The 17,510-nt window shown below is 40.8% G+C and overlaps 1 protein-coding gene across 3 annotated transcripts; it reads left to right on the forward strand.

Moving 5' to 3' along the window:
- The first annotated feature begins 1,702 nt into the window (after positions 1-1,702).
- RNF138 (ring finger protein 138) lies at positions 1,703-12,410 on the forward strand. 3 transcript variants are annotated; one of them, XM_072034637.1, is made up of 7 exons: positions 1,703-2,339; positions 3,126-3,291; positions 4,823-4,938; positions 6,662-6,727; positions 7,211-7,316; positions 8,146-8,253; positions 9,666-12,410. In XM_072034637.1, the coding sequence occupies exons 1-7, from the start codon at positions 2,233-2,235 to the stop codon at positions 9,732-9,734; spliced, it is 738 nt and encodes a 245-aa protein (XP_071890738.1). In that variant the 5' UTR covers positions 1,703-2,232; the 3' UTR covers positions 9,735-12,410. The 3 variants fall into 3 exon arrangements, with proteins under 3 accessions (XP_071890738.1, XP_038030869.1, XP_038030868.1); XM_038174941.2 differs by having other exon boundaries at positions 1,707-2,339; positions 6,659-6,727; positions 8,180-8,253; XM_038174940.2 differs by having other exon boundaries at positions 1,712-2,339; positions 6,659-6,727.
- The last annotated feature ends 5,100 nt before the right edge of the window (positions 12,411-17,510 follow it).

Consider the following 17,510-nt stretch of genomic DNA (forward strand, 5'->3'; position numbering starts at 1 on the left):
ATAAATAGCTCCGATGGATGTCTGAAGCCCAAATTGTTTTGAAGAGCTAGAGGCATATGTGAACCACAAGGCTTAGTGTTTTGTACTCTCTCTTCCCTAAAAATTTAATCACAGGCTAGAGAGAGCTCCTACCTAGCAATTTCTTCTAGACATCTACTTGTGGTAGAGACAGCTGCAGTCCCAAGGAGAAAAGGAACATGAAGGTGAAGGAAACATTTATCTTCAGCCCAGAGAGACCAGGCCCAACCTGAATCTTAGTTTTATTACAAACTAATGTAATATCTACAAATTAATATATTCTCAAACAAATACAATCTCCATTAATCTGTTTCTTTTTTAAAACATTGCCAGCATTTTGTTTGCTGTTTATCTGCCAAAAGTTATGTTCAGAGGAGGTCAGTGCTAGATGGGCTTAGCAGGTCCAAAGTCTTCTCAATACAGAGTAATTTGTTGGCATAGCTGTATCACTATAATTATATTCTTACAACTTGTTATTGTGGAATAAATAACAACTGCTGGCTTACTGCTAGAAGTTTCTGTCAGTATGATTCAGTAAGTAGAAATTGTGACCTAAATATTACTAATACCAGTAAAACTACACATAGAAATACTGCTGGTGTTAGTAAATCTATAGTTTTTTTTTTTGTATTTTTTTTGTACTTGTCATTTATTTCTTTCCTATCACAAGAAGTTAATTTAATTCTTAGACATAACACAGCATTTTTACTTTTATTTTTTTGATGATGATGGGTATGTGTATATGGAAAGCACTCCGTACACGAAGTAAAGTATCACAGAAAGTAAGTAACTAATTTTTGGTTATCCTGATGGTCTTTCTTGCTCAAAACTAAAGAGCTGATGTGTTTCTCGTGCTGGATGACATCCAGATGGCCACAGTGAGGGGTCAGGTGCATTCCTGAATAGCCCGTGTGAGGCCGCATGGGGCCAACTTTCTATAAGCCATCTTCTGAACCCTGTTCTGCAGCTGATGCTGCTGGCGCAGTCCCCTCAGCACTAGGCAGTGTTCCACCAGCAATGCCTTACAGCGGAGCAAAGGGCACACGCATAGTTTTTGTTTTGCGTAGGCTACGGGTTTCATTAGGCAGAGGTATTACCGAAATCCAGCTTTGTCAATATACAGTGCTGCACCAGCTGCAGAACATTCAATACCTCAAGAGTTTCCTAACACAAAGTCCCGAATTTATTAGTGCTGGTCAGCATAACTGGAAAACGTTCACCTAGTTAATAATTGAAGCTCCTGAATGTTATGACATGGATGAAATGTCTGCACTTAGCTGGGTTGGCTGTGGGTTTTTATTATCTCCCGGAGACTCAGGGTGCCCATACAAGACCTGCAGCGCTTCCCCTCGCAATTTGAGGGGCCAGCACTCGCTTTATGCTTTTCCACATCGCTGTTTGCAGCCGCCCCGTACTCAAAACAGAGGTGAGGACAGGGACGTGAGGCTCGCAGCGGGTGGACGCGTGGGCGGCACAACCTTCTCCTGCCAGGAGCACCCCAGGGGCCCAAACCCACGGCCACAGCGGGGCCCGGCGGAGCCCCCTGGCGGCGGGCACCACAGCCCGGGCACCCTGGGTGGGGGGGAGCCGCACGCCCTGGGGACACGGGCGCCGTCCCCAAGCCCGGGGCCGGGAAGGGGCCGGCAGCGGCGGTGGGCGCGGGGCGAGAGGTGAAGGGTGAAGGGGCGGCCGTGCCGTGCCGTGCGGGGCGAGGCGAGGCGAGGCGGCCCCGCCGTGTCACAAGAGTCCCGCCGGGCCGGGAGGCGATCGCCATGGAAACCCAGGCCCGCCCCAGGCCCCGGTCCCGCCCCTGTCCCCCGGGCGAAGCCGTGGTGGTGGCGGCGGAGGCGGCGGCAGCGGGGCCTGGGCGCAGCGTGGAGCCCGGCCGGGCGAGCCGCGGCTGAGCCGCCCGCAGGCTGCGCGGAGGGGGCGAGGGCGGCGGCTGCAGCGGCGGGGAGCGGCGCGGCCGGGGGGCGGGCAGCGAGCGCTGAGGGGCGGTGGCGGCGGCGGCGGCGCTTCCCGAGCCGGGCCCGGGCCGTGCCGGGCCCGTCCCCGTCCCCGTCCCCGTTCCCGTTCCCGTTCCGCCGCCGCCCACCTGGCGCCAGGTGCCCGCCCGCCATCTTCTGGTGGCCCCGCGGGGGGCGCGGCGGGGGGTCGGGGGGTGCTGGCTCCTGGCCCCCCCCACAGCGCGCTGCGAGGCCCCGGCGCCTCGCCATGGCTGGGGAGGCGGCCGCGCAGCGCTTCGACGAGGATGATTTCTACTGTCCCGTGTGCCAGGAGGTGTTCAAAACGCCCGTGAGGACCGCCAACTGCCAGCATGTGTGGGTATCGCTGCGCTTTATTTCCCTGCCCTCCTTCTTTCCCTCGCCCCATCCCCCCACCTCCAGCCCGGTTTTCAGGCAGCGCCCCGAGGTAAGGCAGGTTGACAAGGGCTCGGTGCGAGGCTGGCTCCTGCTGAGGTGTCCCCCGCACTTCTGGGCTTTGTTTGTGCCCCCCTGTTCGCTTTCCCAACGGGAGCGTGGGTCAGTTATTCCCTCTTTCCCTTCGTCGGTTCCTACTGGAAATCCATGCCTTGCTAGAGGAACGTTTAATCACAATTTATTCCTCTACTTAACCATACAGGGTGGTTAGTAGAAAGGCAAGGTACCCTTGATAGTTGGTGTACAAGGCTTCGCGAAGAAGCCTGAGGAGAAACGCAGAAGTGAACGAACTGAAATCTTTGGGAAAACTACAGAAATGAGGCTTGGCGGTATTTTTGGCTCCACTTAAGGACAATAAACAGGAATTACTCTGATAAGATTTTCCAGTGTCACGTGCCTGCTGCACCATTTAATATCTCATTAATGATCAATCCAGTGTAGAGCTCGGGAGCACTAGACAGAAAATAGTAAGATCTTTACCTGAAATTCATTGCCAGCTTCCCCTAATTTCCATATACTTCTTTTGTAAGCACCATTCATTTTTCTTATGTCTATCTTATAAAGATTTTTGTCCAGTAGTCTGTGATGTATCACTTTTTTGCTAATAATCACTCATTTCTTCTGAAGGACAAATATCTAACTTTTTTCACTTTGCTAATCTGTGTTTGTGGTAACTTTTCAATTTAGATTTTGCAGGAAGTGCTTCTTGACAGCTATCAGAGAAAGTGGAACACATTGTCCTCTCTGCCGGGGGAGTGTGACTAAAAAAGAAAGATCTTATCCCAAAAGGGCTCTAGATGTTGAAAACAATATGAAGAAAGCTTCTGGGGGCTGTAGATGCTGTGAGAAGCAGGTAGAGTAAAACTTTACAAAAAGTTGAATAACCTTGTTCTTATTTTTAAACAGACACACTCTTACTGTGTGCCTTTCATGTCTGGGAGCTAAAAAAAAAAAAAAGCCTGTAGTAGTTTGGACTTAGTTTTGTTTGGCTTGTATATATGAGGCACGTGATGCCTACCATTAGCTACCTGTTAGGTATGCTTAACATGTAAACTGAAAGAAGATCTTGTATTGTCTACAGTGACTTCCTGAGTGGGGTGCCAGTTTTTCCTCCAAAACAATGAGAAAACTGGATATAGCTATAAAACTGGCAAAATAAAAGTTAGGTGACTGAAAGTGAAAGTTAGAGATGTATGGAAAACCTCAGACACTTTCAGTAGGGAAATGAAAGTGCTTAGAGTTACTTCAAAACTTACTCAAGTTGTGTTTTTTGTTTGTAATTTAATTCTGTACGTAACATACAATCATGTGGATGTTTCTCCCTGCACCACAGAACATCAGGCCGTTTATTTTGTGATGGGGGCATTATCATCAGAACTTTGTGTGAAATCCTGACCCCACTGAAATCTAGAATAATCTGCCTTCTGCTATAACCGGATCCAGGATTTTAGTGACCCATTTTATTTACATCAGATTTCACCCGATCCAGGTAGTCTTTATGTTAGTTGGGTTTCAGCTGGGACTTGGGTCTGCCAGTATGCAAAGGTGGGCTTTTTGCTCTGTTCCACCTGATACATCCAGATGGAACAACTGGGAGAAAGAAACAGTAACAAGTTGGTAAATTAAAAGGAAGAATGAAGCAGATCTTCAGAAGAACTTTAATGAAATTTAGGCACAGGCTCATGAGATGTGGTCTTGTTCAGCTTGTAAACCTGTAGGCAGAGTGCTGCTGGACCTGAGATTCTGATTTAGGCCATGTCCAGTGCAGCTTTTTGTTCTGACAAAATCTAGGCAATTCATTACTGTCTTACTTGCATTAAAGTGGATAGGCAGCTATAAGCTGTTGTTCATCTACCTCCATTTATGTTGTGTTTTTTTTTTTTCTCCTTAAGTAGAAAAGTTGTACATTGTCAGAACACACCTAATGCAAAAAGATTTCGCTCTGAATAGAGTAACAGTGGTCCAGAGAAGACAAGGAGCGGTGGTGCTGACATCCTCAGGGCCCCTCCCTACAGTGGCTCATCAGTAATTGATCTTGGATGTGAGAGGTGTAGTTCCCATGGTTTTGTTTCAGTCAAGTGGAGTTCACTCACATCTTGCACTCCTGAGAGATCTTTCTCAGTTGTCTGGCTGTAGAAGGTTTGGGGAGTGGAAACATTCTCCAGTCTCACAGTGATAGAAGCTCTATAGGAAAAAAAGGAGTGGAAGATCTTATGCGAGGGAGGAAAATGTTCATCCTGAGAGGGGAGGCACAAGTTAAGAGTTCTTGCTGCATATCATGTCTAAATAATCCCTGCATGCGTTGCTTTCTGTTGGCAGAATTCTCTTCCTTCTGTCCCTGGATTATTCAGTATAATATGAATAATTTGGCATTTCATTTACAGGTTAGATTTTCATGGATGAGACAGCATTATAAAACGTGTAAGAAGTATCAGGATGAATATGGTGTTTCTTCTATTATTCCAAACTTACAGATTTCCCAAGATTCAACAGGGAACAGGTAATCAGGGTGTTTTATGTATAACTATGCATCTTTTTTCCCCCCAAAGGACTTTTTTTTTTTTTTTCCCCAGGACATGTTTTCTTTTAATAATAATTATCTTCTGTTATATTACACTTCAAAAAATTACAGTTTTTCCAGATGTTTTTCTTTACTCAGCACACAGAAGAAAACCTTTCTACATGATGGCTTGGAATGTCTTCTAGGGGCTCTTTAAAAAAAAAAAAAAAACAACAACAACAAAAAACATGTAGTATTTCCAACTTACTTTCCTTGCTTTGACAGCATTTGAGCAGCTTGCTTTGCAACAGATCTGATAATATCTAGCCCCAAGGAAGTTCCCTTCTTTTATTCCCCCCTCCCTTTTCATAAGTCTGTTTTAGTGGTTATCCTGTTTCAAAACACTACTGTGCAAGCTTTTGTTTTCAGGTTGAATTTGTTTTGAACTGATCTCTTATGAGAGGTATAAGGAATGCCAGCATGTTACACACCATAAAATCAAATGCCATTTACCACTTTGCTTTCAGACAGTAAAGCTAAAGAGCTTTCTTCCTCATACCTTCTGACTGATACGCTTTTTTTTTGGGGGGGGGAGGGAAGGGACAGTGGGAGGGAGGTTTTTTGAAGACCATTTTTACATACTAGTTTCATGGAGTTTTTATTGCATGTAGCTTGTGCTTCATTTACTGTGTGTGTTGACATCCTCTTTTTAGCACACTGAACTTCTGTGTGTTTGGTTTTCAATCCACCAGTATACTGAAAGCAGAAGTTCAAACTGTTACCAGAACTAGTTGTAGCAATGTTTAACTGAAGCTTCTGGATACTGTTATACAATTATTGATTATGCCACAGTAGAATACCTGTGCCTGTAACATTATAGAAGTATAAAAAATGTATTGTAACCAGATTTGTGATCATAAATATTCATGTTCTTAGGGTGGTATATCTCAGTATATCTGAGCAGCTTCTTCTGGCATAACTTGAGGTGCATATACGGTTAAATGTACTTTATAAAATGTTCCTGTTTGTCACTCTTATTTTAGGAAATTGATATTGTGCACCACATGAGGAAATTTTTCTTGCTGTAGTTGAAAATTTTAAATGACTTGGACAAACACGTGATAGTTAAATGATTATTTACATAGACATAATTCAAAAAACTTATAAAATGCTATCTGTCTTATGCTGTTATAGTTCAAAATGCCTTTTGAGTTATGTGGCTGTAAACTCCACTACCATTCATGTTGACTAAATGCTTATTTTATGGTATACCAATTTCCTATAAAATTATGTGGTAGTCCACCAAGGGTGACCATGGTAACTAGATACTGAGACATGCTTTGATCCAAAAGAAAAGTTGTGGAAGTTAACATATGTGCCATAGTGTGTTTTGCCTTGAAATTCATGGGACTATACATGGATATATATGGATATGGATATATATATATTACTAAATATATATTACTAAATATATGTAACTATATATTACCACATATATATTTATTACTACCTAGTAGTCAATACATAATAAATACATAATAAATAAATAAATATTATTAATACTATGTAGTAATAAATATATAAATATAGTAATAAGTATATAACTACATATAATAAATAAATATATAACTATATATTACTATGCTATTACTAAATTTTAAGAAATCTTGATAGTGGATGACAATAATAACCTAACTTTTTTTTTTTATTTCATATAAAGTAGCAGGAATGATTCAATATCTGATAACGGAGGGATGGCTAATAATCAAATACTTCAAGGAGATACAAGGTAGGCTGCTTTTTTTTTGATAGTTAATATTACAACAGATCCATACAATCAGTGTAAGCTTCTACTACCTAAAAAAAATAAGCTACAGAAAAAAAAAAAGAAAAATCTTTTGTTTCTTCTTCATTTGCATCCATATACCAGAATTTTTCAGTACTTTCCTGAAGGATTTGAACTAAAAGATATTACCAGTAAGAACAGGATGCAGCTGCAATGCAAAAAAAAATAAATAAATGTATTTTCTGAAGTCCAAGTTTCAAAAGAATGCATTTAGATGTACAAGTAATAAATTTGATTTACATTTGCAGTTTGGAAGTATCAGTGGAGCTCTGTTAGGTCCACAGTTATGTTATTAATGGCATTTTTTTTGTTGTTGATTTGTCATTATTTTCCCAAGTTCTTGTAACAGATCAGTTAAGCTTTTCATAACACTACTTCCAAAACATTTTTTTTTTGCTGTTTAATGCTGTGTATTTTTGTTTACAGTGGACATCCAACCTTCAAATGCCCTCTGTGTCAGGAAGCCAATTTTACCAGGCAGCGCTTGTTGGATCACTGTAATAATAGACATCTTTATCAGATAGTTCCTGTTGTAAGTAGTCACCCCCCCTTTTAAAATATATTTTTACTAATGTTTAATGCTTTAATACTTTCATTTTAATTATGTGAAAATTAATTTAAGCATGCAATAACTAGTCTATATCTACACAGGTTGCTGTAGTCTTCAGAAAAACACTGTATTTTACTGCAGTGTGTTTAAACTCAAAACACTTGGCCATCTGGTCATTTTAAAGACATTTCTAACATGACTGTCTCATTTATCTCAAGTTGAAACAAACTCAGCTTCTAAGCTTGACATTAGTTCCTTTTCACTTAGTAATTCAGATCTGTTTTTACAGAATCTCATTTGTAACATAGTTATTGTTTCATGTGAAACCTACAGTTACTTGGGAAGTAATCTAAGGTTACTTAGGTTATCAGAAGGAGTGGAGGAGAAAAATCTGTTTGGTTTTCCAGTCTTCTCATCTGTTTAGGAACTGTTATTTTTTCTTTTCACCTACTTGATCATCTCAGCCCTATGAAAATCCTTCCAAACAGTAAGTAGGATTCAGTGATTGCTTAAAATGTAGTAAAGAAAGTAATGGAAATTGGCAAAGGGAGTGACAGACAGAAGTAATAATCCTTCACTTCTTAGAGAAACACTAACAAATTTGGCAAGCTAAAATTTAATTTTTGAATGCTACACCACTGAGGAAAGGAACACCTCAAACTATATTTTCTGTAAACAATTTTACTGTATTTTGATAGTGGATGAGTAATAGTCTAGTTATTCCTATAGAACATGTTTTTAATGCATTCTGCATTACCAGTAACTTTTTTTTTTTTTTTTTTTTAATTCTCTCTTTTTCTCCCAAATTCAGATCTGTCCTATTTGTGTATCTCTTCCTTGGGCAGATTCTAACCAGGTTACCAGAAATCTTGTTAGCCATCTAAATCTGAGACACCAGTTTGACTATGGAGAATTTGTGGTAAGCTTTCTTGTCTTTGATATGTCTGGGAACAAGTAGTAACTTTTTTTTTTTTCTCTAGAAATACAAATGTCAATTAAATTTCTTTAGAGCAGTAACACACTATGCTGCTGCTCTGGGCAGAAGTCTGTAATAGGCCTGTCTGTTCTTAACTTTGTGCTGTCTGCATGGAATGCTATTGGGAGTAGGTGTTGTCAACAGTTAAGCTATGCTCCAAACTGGTCACTCAAGTCTTTAGCTTAGTGTTCTCAGTCTTCACTATTTGTTCTTTTATAACAGTCTCTCGCTTCTGAGGGAATCATAGATGCTACTCTGTTTTATTGACATTTTGTAGCTATTGTGGCAGAAGTGGCTAAACCATTGTTCTCAGGACTTAAAAGTGCAGCTTTACAAGCTGGTGTGCTGCTACAGCCTCTCTTCCAATATGTTGTGAGAGGGGCTGCAACATGAAAAAGAGACGTGACATTAAATCACTGGTCTGGTTGCCTTCTTTCAGGGCTCCCTTGGAGTAAGGGGCCTTGGAGTAGCTGCAAAACTACATAAGCAGATTGTTAGTCACTGGGCTCATAGTAAGTCAAGCCAGCCAGATGAGTCCTGCATGTAGGATCAGGTCTCTGGAGAGTTCAAGCTGTAGTTTCTAGAGTATTTAACAGACTTTGGGGTGCACTGCTTTAGCCTTGTGTGGGATAAACATAGTAGTTGAGGCATAGGCACCCTTACAGGTTAATGAACACAAAGATAAGGTATGTTCTTTGTGTTGAGTGATCTGCGACAAAGATAAGAAGAGCTTGGAGATTGACTTGGGACTGGGCTCTTCAACATGAGTGCATCTTGCTTGTTTGAGGATATAGAACTGGTGGTTGGAATTATGATTTGAGGAAGCTGCCAGAATTGCACTAAAAAGGTGTATTACTCTGGCATATTAACATCTTGGAATACAGCTCTCCAAAAGTAGTGAGGTTAACCACCCATCTTTTGTGATACAGGTTTGCTTTCTCAATTTAAGCAGTATATTCTTCACAACCTGTGATTACTGTTGTCTGGGGATCACATTTAGTGTTTATTAATGGAGAAGGTTATTGCTTGTTGGAAACCCTGGTATAAGAATTGTATGACACAGTCAGCTTTCCTGAGCTGACTCTTCTGCAATGTAATTGAGCCAGGAAAAGAAGATGGACCCTTCTGTTTAATGAGCCTTGTCCCAATCATCTGATTCTTCTCCTGTCTCGTGGATCTTGTACTTACTTGATTAAATAAAAGGTACTGTGCAACATAAACCGTCAAGTACCACCAAGTATCACATGCCAATTCCTGTGTTAAACTGTGGAAAATGAATGATTAAAGTAAAGACTCTGGTGCTTCTTGTGTATTTGAATATTTGAGTATTTTGATGATGTTTTCATTTTGTTTAGAATCTTCAGCTTGATGAAGAAGCCCAATACCAAAACGCAGTTCAAGAATCCTGTCATGTGAACTTTTAAAGTATAGGCCCCCTTCATCCTACTGACTGAGAGAAAAAAAATGCATTAATTTTGTTGGTAATCTGAAGCATATATTAATAAAAATAGAATCCAGTAACTAGTTTTCAGGCTTAATTTTTCCACGCCGATAAGGACTTTTCGTAAGTGATTTTACTAAAACTCAAACTAGACATTTTTACTGAGATCTGTCCCTGTGGAATTAGGGACCTTTTTGAAACATCTCACAGTTGTCATGATTGTCTTTAACTTTTACTACTCTGTTAATTACACAGTTTCTTATGTTAATGACAGATATTTTAACTGACCAGTAACAATTTGAAAACAGCATGTTGGAAAGCGATGCAAAGATGCTCTGTTGCACTGTTGAATTTTTTTTAAGTTCATTTTTCATCTACTAAGATAGCTGTGAGATAATAATTTTTTCTTCTTCCTGCCTAAGGACAAAGTTTTATTTGATGTTGTGGTTTGTTTTTTACCATTGCTATGTAAATGAAAATAATGCCAATGTAAGAAATCAGAATACTTGTTTTGCGTAGATCAGCAGTGCAGAGGAGGTTTCTTTCACTTTCACTGAGAAAGGATGATGCCATTGCCTGGGAATAATTACATATGTGTTTTCCCTTTTTGAGCATAACTAAAGTAGGACACTTACTTAGTAAACTGGATGAAGAGTTTTCTCTGTACTCCCAACTATTCATGAAGACCATTCTCCTGATATATTGGGTTTGCTTCTGGCCTGCCTTTCTTGGGAGACTGTGTAAGTAGAGAACTAATCGGCTTCAGACCTACCAGTGCTCAGAAATTAACTTGTTTATTTTGGTAAAACTGATGAGAACTTCAACACCTACTGCATCCAAAGACTTGAAAAAACAGTTGAGAAGAAAAGCTTCTTTTAAAATAATTACCAACATATTCCTATTCTAGATAACCATACCCCCAGCAAGACAGTTATTAAAATCAGAGGAAAAAAATTACCTAGGCAATTTTGAATTTAAATAGAAAATCAATTTTTTTTAAATAATGTTCAGATATTTAATACTGATGGGAGGAATGGGAAATAAAGCTGCACAGATAACTTTTTTGAGATTCAGACAGAGAGAGTTCTGAATATGTACCTTTAGGACTGACTCTTCATGTTGCATTACTATCATCCATTGGCAAACTGTTGTTCTTAATGCGTACTGCAAATGTGGTGAAGAGCATACCCAGTAATTTTTCTGGTCTAGTTAATGAGTTATATGTAATAATATCAGTAGTGCAGCAGAAGTACAATCTGCTTCTTGTACCCTCTCTCCCATTTGCTCTCCAAGGTTTTGATTATTCTTTAAATACTAAAACATCTCTTATTCTGAAACTGTTAAGGTTGAAATGCCTCATTCTACAATGTAATGGGTTTCAAAACTGAACCCTAGTTATAGTATGTTGAGTGTTGGAATTAAAATGCTAATACACTGTAACTTGAAATTTCTATCTTCTATTTTCAAAAAGTCTAAAACATCACTGAAGGAATCAGCTGGCTAAAATATAGCTAAACCCAGCTATTTCAGAGCTATCTAAAAATTAACATCCCTTTTATAAAACATGAGTGGTATTTTTTTACTGGCTTGATATGATATTTTGACAAAAGGCCAGAATTCGAACTGGTGCTCCACCTTTCTTGTTTGCCTTCGTATTCCTATCTGAGTGTTCTCACTCTGTAAGCTCTAGTGCTTGTTCTGACCACATACTGTTTTGGTGTGGTTCACTCCAAATGTGATCTAACTGAAAAGTTTTAGATTTTTTTTTCTCTCTTCCTCTATAAAGCTAGCTGTGAAATAGTGTCCTTAAACAGAAAGAAATTTCAAGGTAGCCTGATACTAAAGTTGTAATTTTTAAAGATAAAATGACCGTGGTGTTTGGTTTTTATTGCTGCATAAATGTTCTAAGGAATTTAATAGTTATATTAAACTTTTTTTAGATTCAGTGAAATATTTATCTGATCTGGCAAAAAATGCCTGTAGCCAATACAGATTCAGAACACCTCTTGGACACTGGAACTAGTTATTTCTGTTACTTGAACATAACCTTGACAATTGCAAATATATTTACATCTACTTTAAAACTCTGGGAAACATGTTTTTCTATAGCAATAATTAGTTGTCACTCGGTGCATAGTTGCTGAAGTAGCATTTTGGTCATGTTTAAATGCTGAAAGACTCAAATGCACATTTTTAAGCACCAAAAGGCTACAAACACAATATAAAAAACTTGCAAACTGTTTATCCTCTTTATTTGTGTATACTAAGATCTGTACTGGTAGGCGTTGCCTTGCTTAATGTTTTATACTTCTAATATGAAGATATTGCATCCAGTACATTCACTAGGTAAGCGTTTAATGAAAATGAACGATCTAATTAAATATGCTGCTGCTGGTCATGATCTTTCTCACTGAAACTTAAAACGTGCACAAAAAAGCTGTGTATTTGTAATAGGTCATGCTTATACTCAGAACATAAAAAACCTTTACTGGGACATTGCTGTTGAACAATGTTTTTCATGTTCATGTTGCCTTGTGTATGGTTTCAATATGCTACATTATGTTGGAATTTTACCTTCTGTTTTTTTTCGATTAAAGTTATTTTATTTTCTATTTGTCTCTTTGTTGCATAATAAAGATGATCATTTCCTTTGGCACTACTTCTTCCTTTCCAGATGCTTTCTAAACTTCGGTTAATTGTCATTCGTATGCCTTCATAGTATGTTGCTTGAACTAATGAGTTTGGCCTTGGCTCATGATCCTCTCATGAGCTGACAAGCTACCTTAAATCACATCATAAGATATTTCCACGAAGCAAAAATGATGATAGGTTGGACAAAACTGTTACTCATGCATCTTTTCCTCCCTCTCATATTAGTATGTTGCTGTCCCATGTGATGTTAACAGAAAAATAACCTCCTAAAAGAAGGAAAGATGTACGTAACACTTGGCACTGATAGCAAACCTTGTTATCTGAAAGTAGATTTACTGAAAAGAGTTAATGTTTTTCTGAGGAACGACTCGTTGATAGGTTTGGGCTGGCTGACTTATTGGACCAGCTTGGTGGCATGCAGGTGGTTTATCCTTCTGCCCCTGTATTTTTGAGCAGAAAAACTCAGTTATTTTTTGTGTTTTTACATTCTAGGATCATACACATGATAAGATGGTTAAGACATTTGAATTAATATCTTATTTTGAATGATAGAATATGGCAAAATACATACCTTTTAGTTTTTATTAGTTTATTGTTCGTTCTTCTTAGAATGTAGTTTTGTGAGCTCTAAACAGATTATTGTACCACCTAAATCTGGTTATAAGCCCTTTGCTAGAGATTCCATTTAATTTTGTTTTACTGTAGCAAAGTATATTTCATTATGTAGAGAGAATGTACTCAGTGTGTTTAGTTCTCATTGGCAGCACGTTCATAATAGGATAAGTGAGCTCTGTAGAACTCCTCCTTGTCCTGCTCTTGTCCTAAATCAGGACTTCATTCCTGAGGAGAGAAGGGATCAGTTGTGTACCCAGGTTGTCTTCTGGCAGGTCATCAGGGCTAGCATGTATTCTGTGCTTGGAAGGCATTTTTCAGTCCCCTCTTCAGATGTTAATTTTGAGACCAGTGATATTTGAACACGAGTGTGCTATAAATATTTCTATAGTATTTTTTAATATCCTGTGTTTTATGCCGAAACACACGCATGAATTCATGGATCTTTAATGCACATGCTCTTTGCTGGGTCTTGCAAATACTATGCGCTTTGTGAAATGACACTAGAACCTGCAGCCAAAGTTGTTTCATTGCAGACAAGCAGAGCTACAAGGATATCTTGCAATAGGAATCTCAAAGTTCAACAAGCAGAGGTGTAAAGTCCTGCACCTGTGGGGGAAACCATCCCTTGTACATATAAAGGCTGCAGCCACCAACCTTGAAAACACTTTGCTCAAAAAGATCTGGGATTTCTGGTGAACACCAAGTTGAACAGGAGCCAGCAATGCGCCCTTGCAGCAAAGAAGGCTGACAGTATCCTGAGCCGCATCAGGCAACGCCTTGCCAGCGGGCTGAGGGACGTGATCCTTCCCTTCTCGGCACTGGTGAGGCCACACCGGGAGCACTTCGTCCAGTTCTGGGCTCCCCAGCACAAGACACAGACATACTGGAAAGTCCAACAAAGGTCTGTGAAGGTGCTGAAGGGCCTGGAGCACTTCTGTGTGGAAAGGCTGGGAAAGCTGGGTGGGACTGCTCAGCCTGGAGAAGAGGAGGCTCAGGGGGAAGCCTCCCCCCTAAGTGTCTTATCAGTGTCTGTAAATACCTTAACGGAGGTGCCAAGAGGACAGAGGCTCTGTTCAGCGGTGCCCAGCACCAGGACAAGAGGCCATGGGCACAAACTGGCCCACAGGAGGCTCCCTCTGAACACCAGGCAGCACTACTTTATGTGTGGGTGATGGAGCACTGGCACAGGTTACCCAGAGAGGCTGTGGATCTCCCTCCTTGGAGATCATCCAAAGCCACCTGGACATGGGCCTGGGCACCCTGCTCTGGGTGGCCCTGCCCAGACCAGGTGACCTCCAGAGGTCCCCTCCAGCCTCTGCCATCTCTGTGGAAAGCATCTTCAAGGTTCTAGCAATGAAAGGACAGAAACGCTATATAGTTTTTTCTCAGTATGGAACACATTTAAACTCACTTTTAAAAAGCTCTTAGATGTCCTGTTATATGTATAATTGAATATATGTAGAAGATAAAATTCAGGGCCTCTACTATAAAAAGGCTTTGCAATAGCATTAAAATTGCCACTTCCCAGTGAATTACCAGGCTCTGGTTGAAATTTTTTTCCCCTCGTGCATGAAGTAAGCTTGGAGTGTTACTGTGCTTAAACTGTAAGGCTGCTTTGGAAAGGGCCACTCTTTACCTCTTCATTTTCCCTCCCCAAGCAGCATTGTTCTGTCTGTAACACTTCCCCCCCCACACACACTCCCTTTTCCCAGTCCTATAACATTGTTTCTGTGGACAGGAAAGAGCTTTAAAAAAAAATAAAATTAAAATAAATATTCATGTGTTTACTCCCCACCCCCTAAGACGTTAGGAGATTGAAAGAAAAAAAAAATCATCACTGTTAAATGCATTCCACCTAATTCCATTTTAAATCTTTGTAGGAAATTGTATACATTCAAGATGCGTTTCTCAACTCCATGAAGCTGCAGGTCATTGCCCAGGGCTTAGTGACAAAATACTGTTCTTATGAATTTGCTTAAACTTGTGGGAACACTTAGTCACTGGGAAAAGCATTCCTCACTATTACTTTATATTCTCTTTCTGTGCTCTTGGATGTCTCTCTCTCTCTTTTACTCCCTTGTGTCTTTCCCTGCAGCAACTCTCTGAAGTTTTCCCCATGTCAGTATTCCTCCCACTCTCCTTTCTGTCTCTTAAAGTAATCAACAATTAAATAGCTAAGATTATATTACTTAGCTACTGAGCGTTGTCTCATATTCTGTATACTTTCTAAGTACCTGTGGCTCTACCCTCATTATCCTGGGGCTGATGTCTGCCTCAGGGGTAAATAGAGTATCTAGCAAACTCGACATCAATACCTCCCAGAGTTAGCCTGCTACGTTTACTGCTACGGCTGGAGCTTTTATTTCTCAAAATGTGTTTGCAGTTTGAAAGACTCAGAAAGTCTTACTAGTCAGATTTGATATTCAAAGTTGTCGATCCTGTCCCCTCATCATGCTAAAAGTATTTGCTTTGTTGTTCTCCTTGGGGGGCCAGTTTGTGCCCATGGCCTCTTGTCCTGGCACTAGGCACCACTGAACAGAGCCTGGCTCCGTCCTCTTGGCACCTTCCTTCACATATTTAGAGACACTGATGAGCTCCCCCTGGGCCTCCTCTTCTCCAGGCTGAGCACTTCCAGCCTCTCTTCACAGGAGAGGTGCTCCAAGCCCTTCACCAGGCCCTTCTCCAGGGTAGCTGTTGAAGCTGCAGTGCCACAGAAGGTGCAATTTATGTGCCGCCTCAGTTGTGAGACTGTTCAAACTTCAATAGTTTCTTTTATGAATTTTTCTTCTTTCATATTTCAAGCCACAAGAGGGCACTGAATATTTTTGAGTTGTCTCTGAGTAAGTGTAGGATTTAACGATGCTAATTCACTAAGTAGCTGTACTCCTCGACACTTTTAGATAAATTTCTATCCAGACATTTCATAAAACATAATAAATCTTTTACACGTTTTAGGGGTTGAGAGGCTTTCTGTAGATTGGAATGATTCCACTAATAATATTTCTAATTTACTTGAAATCCTGCAACTCATAAAGTGTGTTTCATCACCTGGACAAGTAAGCTGTGCTCACCCAGGACAGTGCCCTGGGAAGAACTGAGTGCTCCCCAGGTGACGAGTGGACACAGAAAGTAGCGTGGTCATGCAAGCTCTTCCCTTGCAAGTCCCCTCCTTCCCCGAATGCCTTTTTTAGAGGTGTTTAAAATGAAAGCGTTGTAGTAGTGCAGCCAGGAATCACAAGGGGGCATCTGAGGACTGTTGCTTTCTGTGCTAATGAGCAATATCGCTGATTTTTGACTCCTTGCTTTATGAAACTGCACCCATGCCATCGACCTCGCCCATCACACCTGGGCTGAGCTGCTCACAGCTGCTGCGGTGGCCAGGTGCAGGGAGGCTTTGATACCCCCTTGTACTACTTGGGCCTGGTAAGCTGCTCTCTGCCTGTACGCTCAATAGTTTGGGGTTGCCACAGGCCTCCGGAGTGAAGAGAAAAATTCTCCCAGCCACGTCTCACAGTCTGCCATCTGAAAGAGAGCAAAATATCCCTGGAGTGGTCTCCCCGAGTGGCGTGATGTTTCGTGGCCAGCTCCAGCCACTGTAGGGCTGCACGCCACTCACTGTTTGCTTTGCATGGTAACATCATTTGTGCTTACCTTAAAACACACGTGTGTGAAAACATGTCAGATGTGGCTCATGAAATGGTGTACACCCGAGCTTCATCTGGGTGCTTTTTAGTGTTCCTCTCTAATTCCCCTATAGCTAAGTAGTGGGAGGAATCTGAAGGTTTGTTTCATGTTCTCGGTAACTCTTAATGAAAGCAAACATTGTATTTCATAGAATCATAGGAAGGTTTGGGTCAGAAGGGGCCTTAAAGACCACCTGGTTTCAATCCCCTGCCATGAGCAGGGACACCACTCACCAGACCAGGCTGCCCAAAGCCCCATCCAGCCTGGCCTTGAACACCTCCAGGGATGGGGCACCCACAGCTTCTCTGGGCAGCCTGTGCCAGGTTTGCTCCCCTGCAAGAAGACAGAAAACCTGTATTTGGTATCTGTTGTAATTTTCACTTTCTTACATTTATTTCCATTAGACACCTGCTGGGTTTGTAGACATCGGAGTTTCTTAACTCGAAATACTTACGTCTTCAACTTGAAACATTTTGGATTTGGATGAAGGTCTCTTATCTTGCAGGTTTATCTGACAGCCCTTATCTTTATTGGTACTTGTGCCTCATCAGCCAAGGAGATAGCTTTTCAGTGTTATCCCCTTTCATGAGTTTAAGTGAAAAAATGAAGCTAATTTGTGCGAGATAACACGGGAAGTTTGAGATGGGGCAAGGAACAATCTGCTATCTGAAGGTAATAGACCATTTGAATATCCTGCTCTTTAACAATAGCTCTACAAGCACTGCTAAATGCTCTACAAGCCAGCAATTTTTAAGATAACTTAATTAATTCATATCACTTAAGTTCACATTGAAACCCACAGTCAGTC

The sequence above is a fragment of the Anas platyrhynchos genome, chromosome 2, assembly GCF_047663525.1.
Source record: "Anas platyrhynchos isolate ZD024472 breed Pekin duck chromosome 2, IASCAAS_PekinDuck_T2T, whole genome shotgun sequence".
Taxonomy (NCBI): domain Eukaryota; kingdom Metazoa; phylum Chordata; class Aves; order Anseriformes; family Anatidae; genus Anas; species Anas platyrhynchos.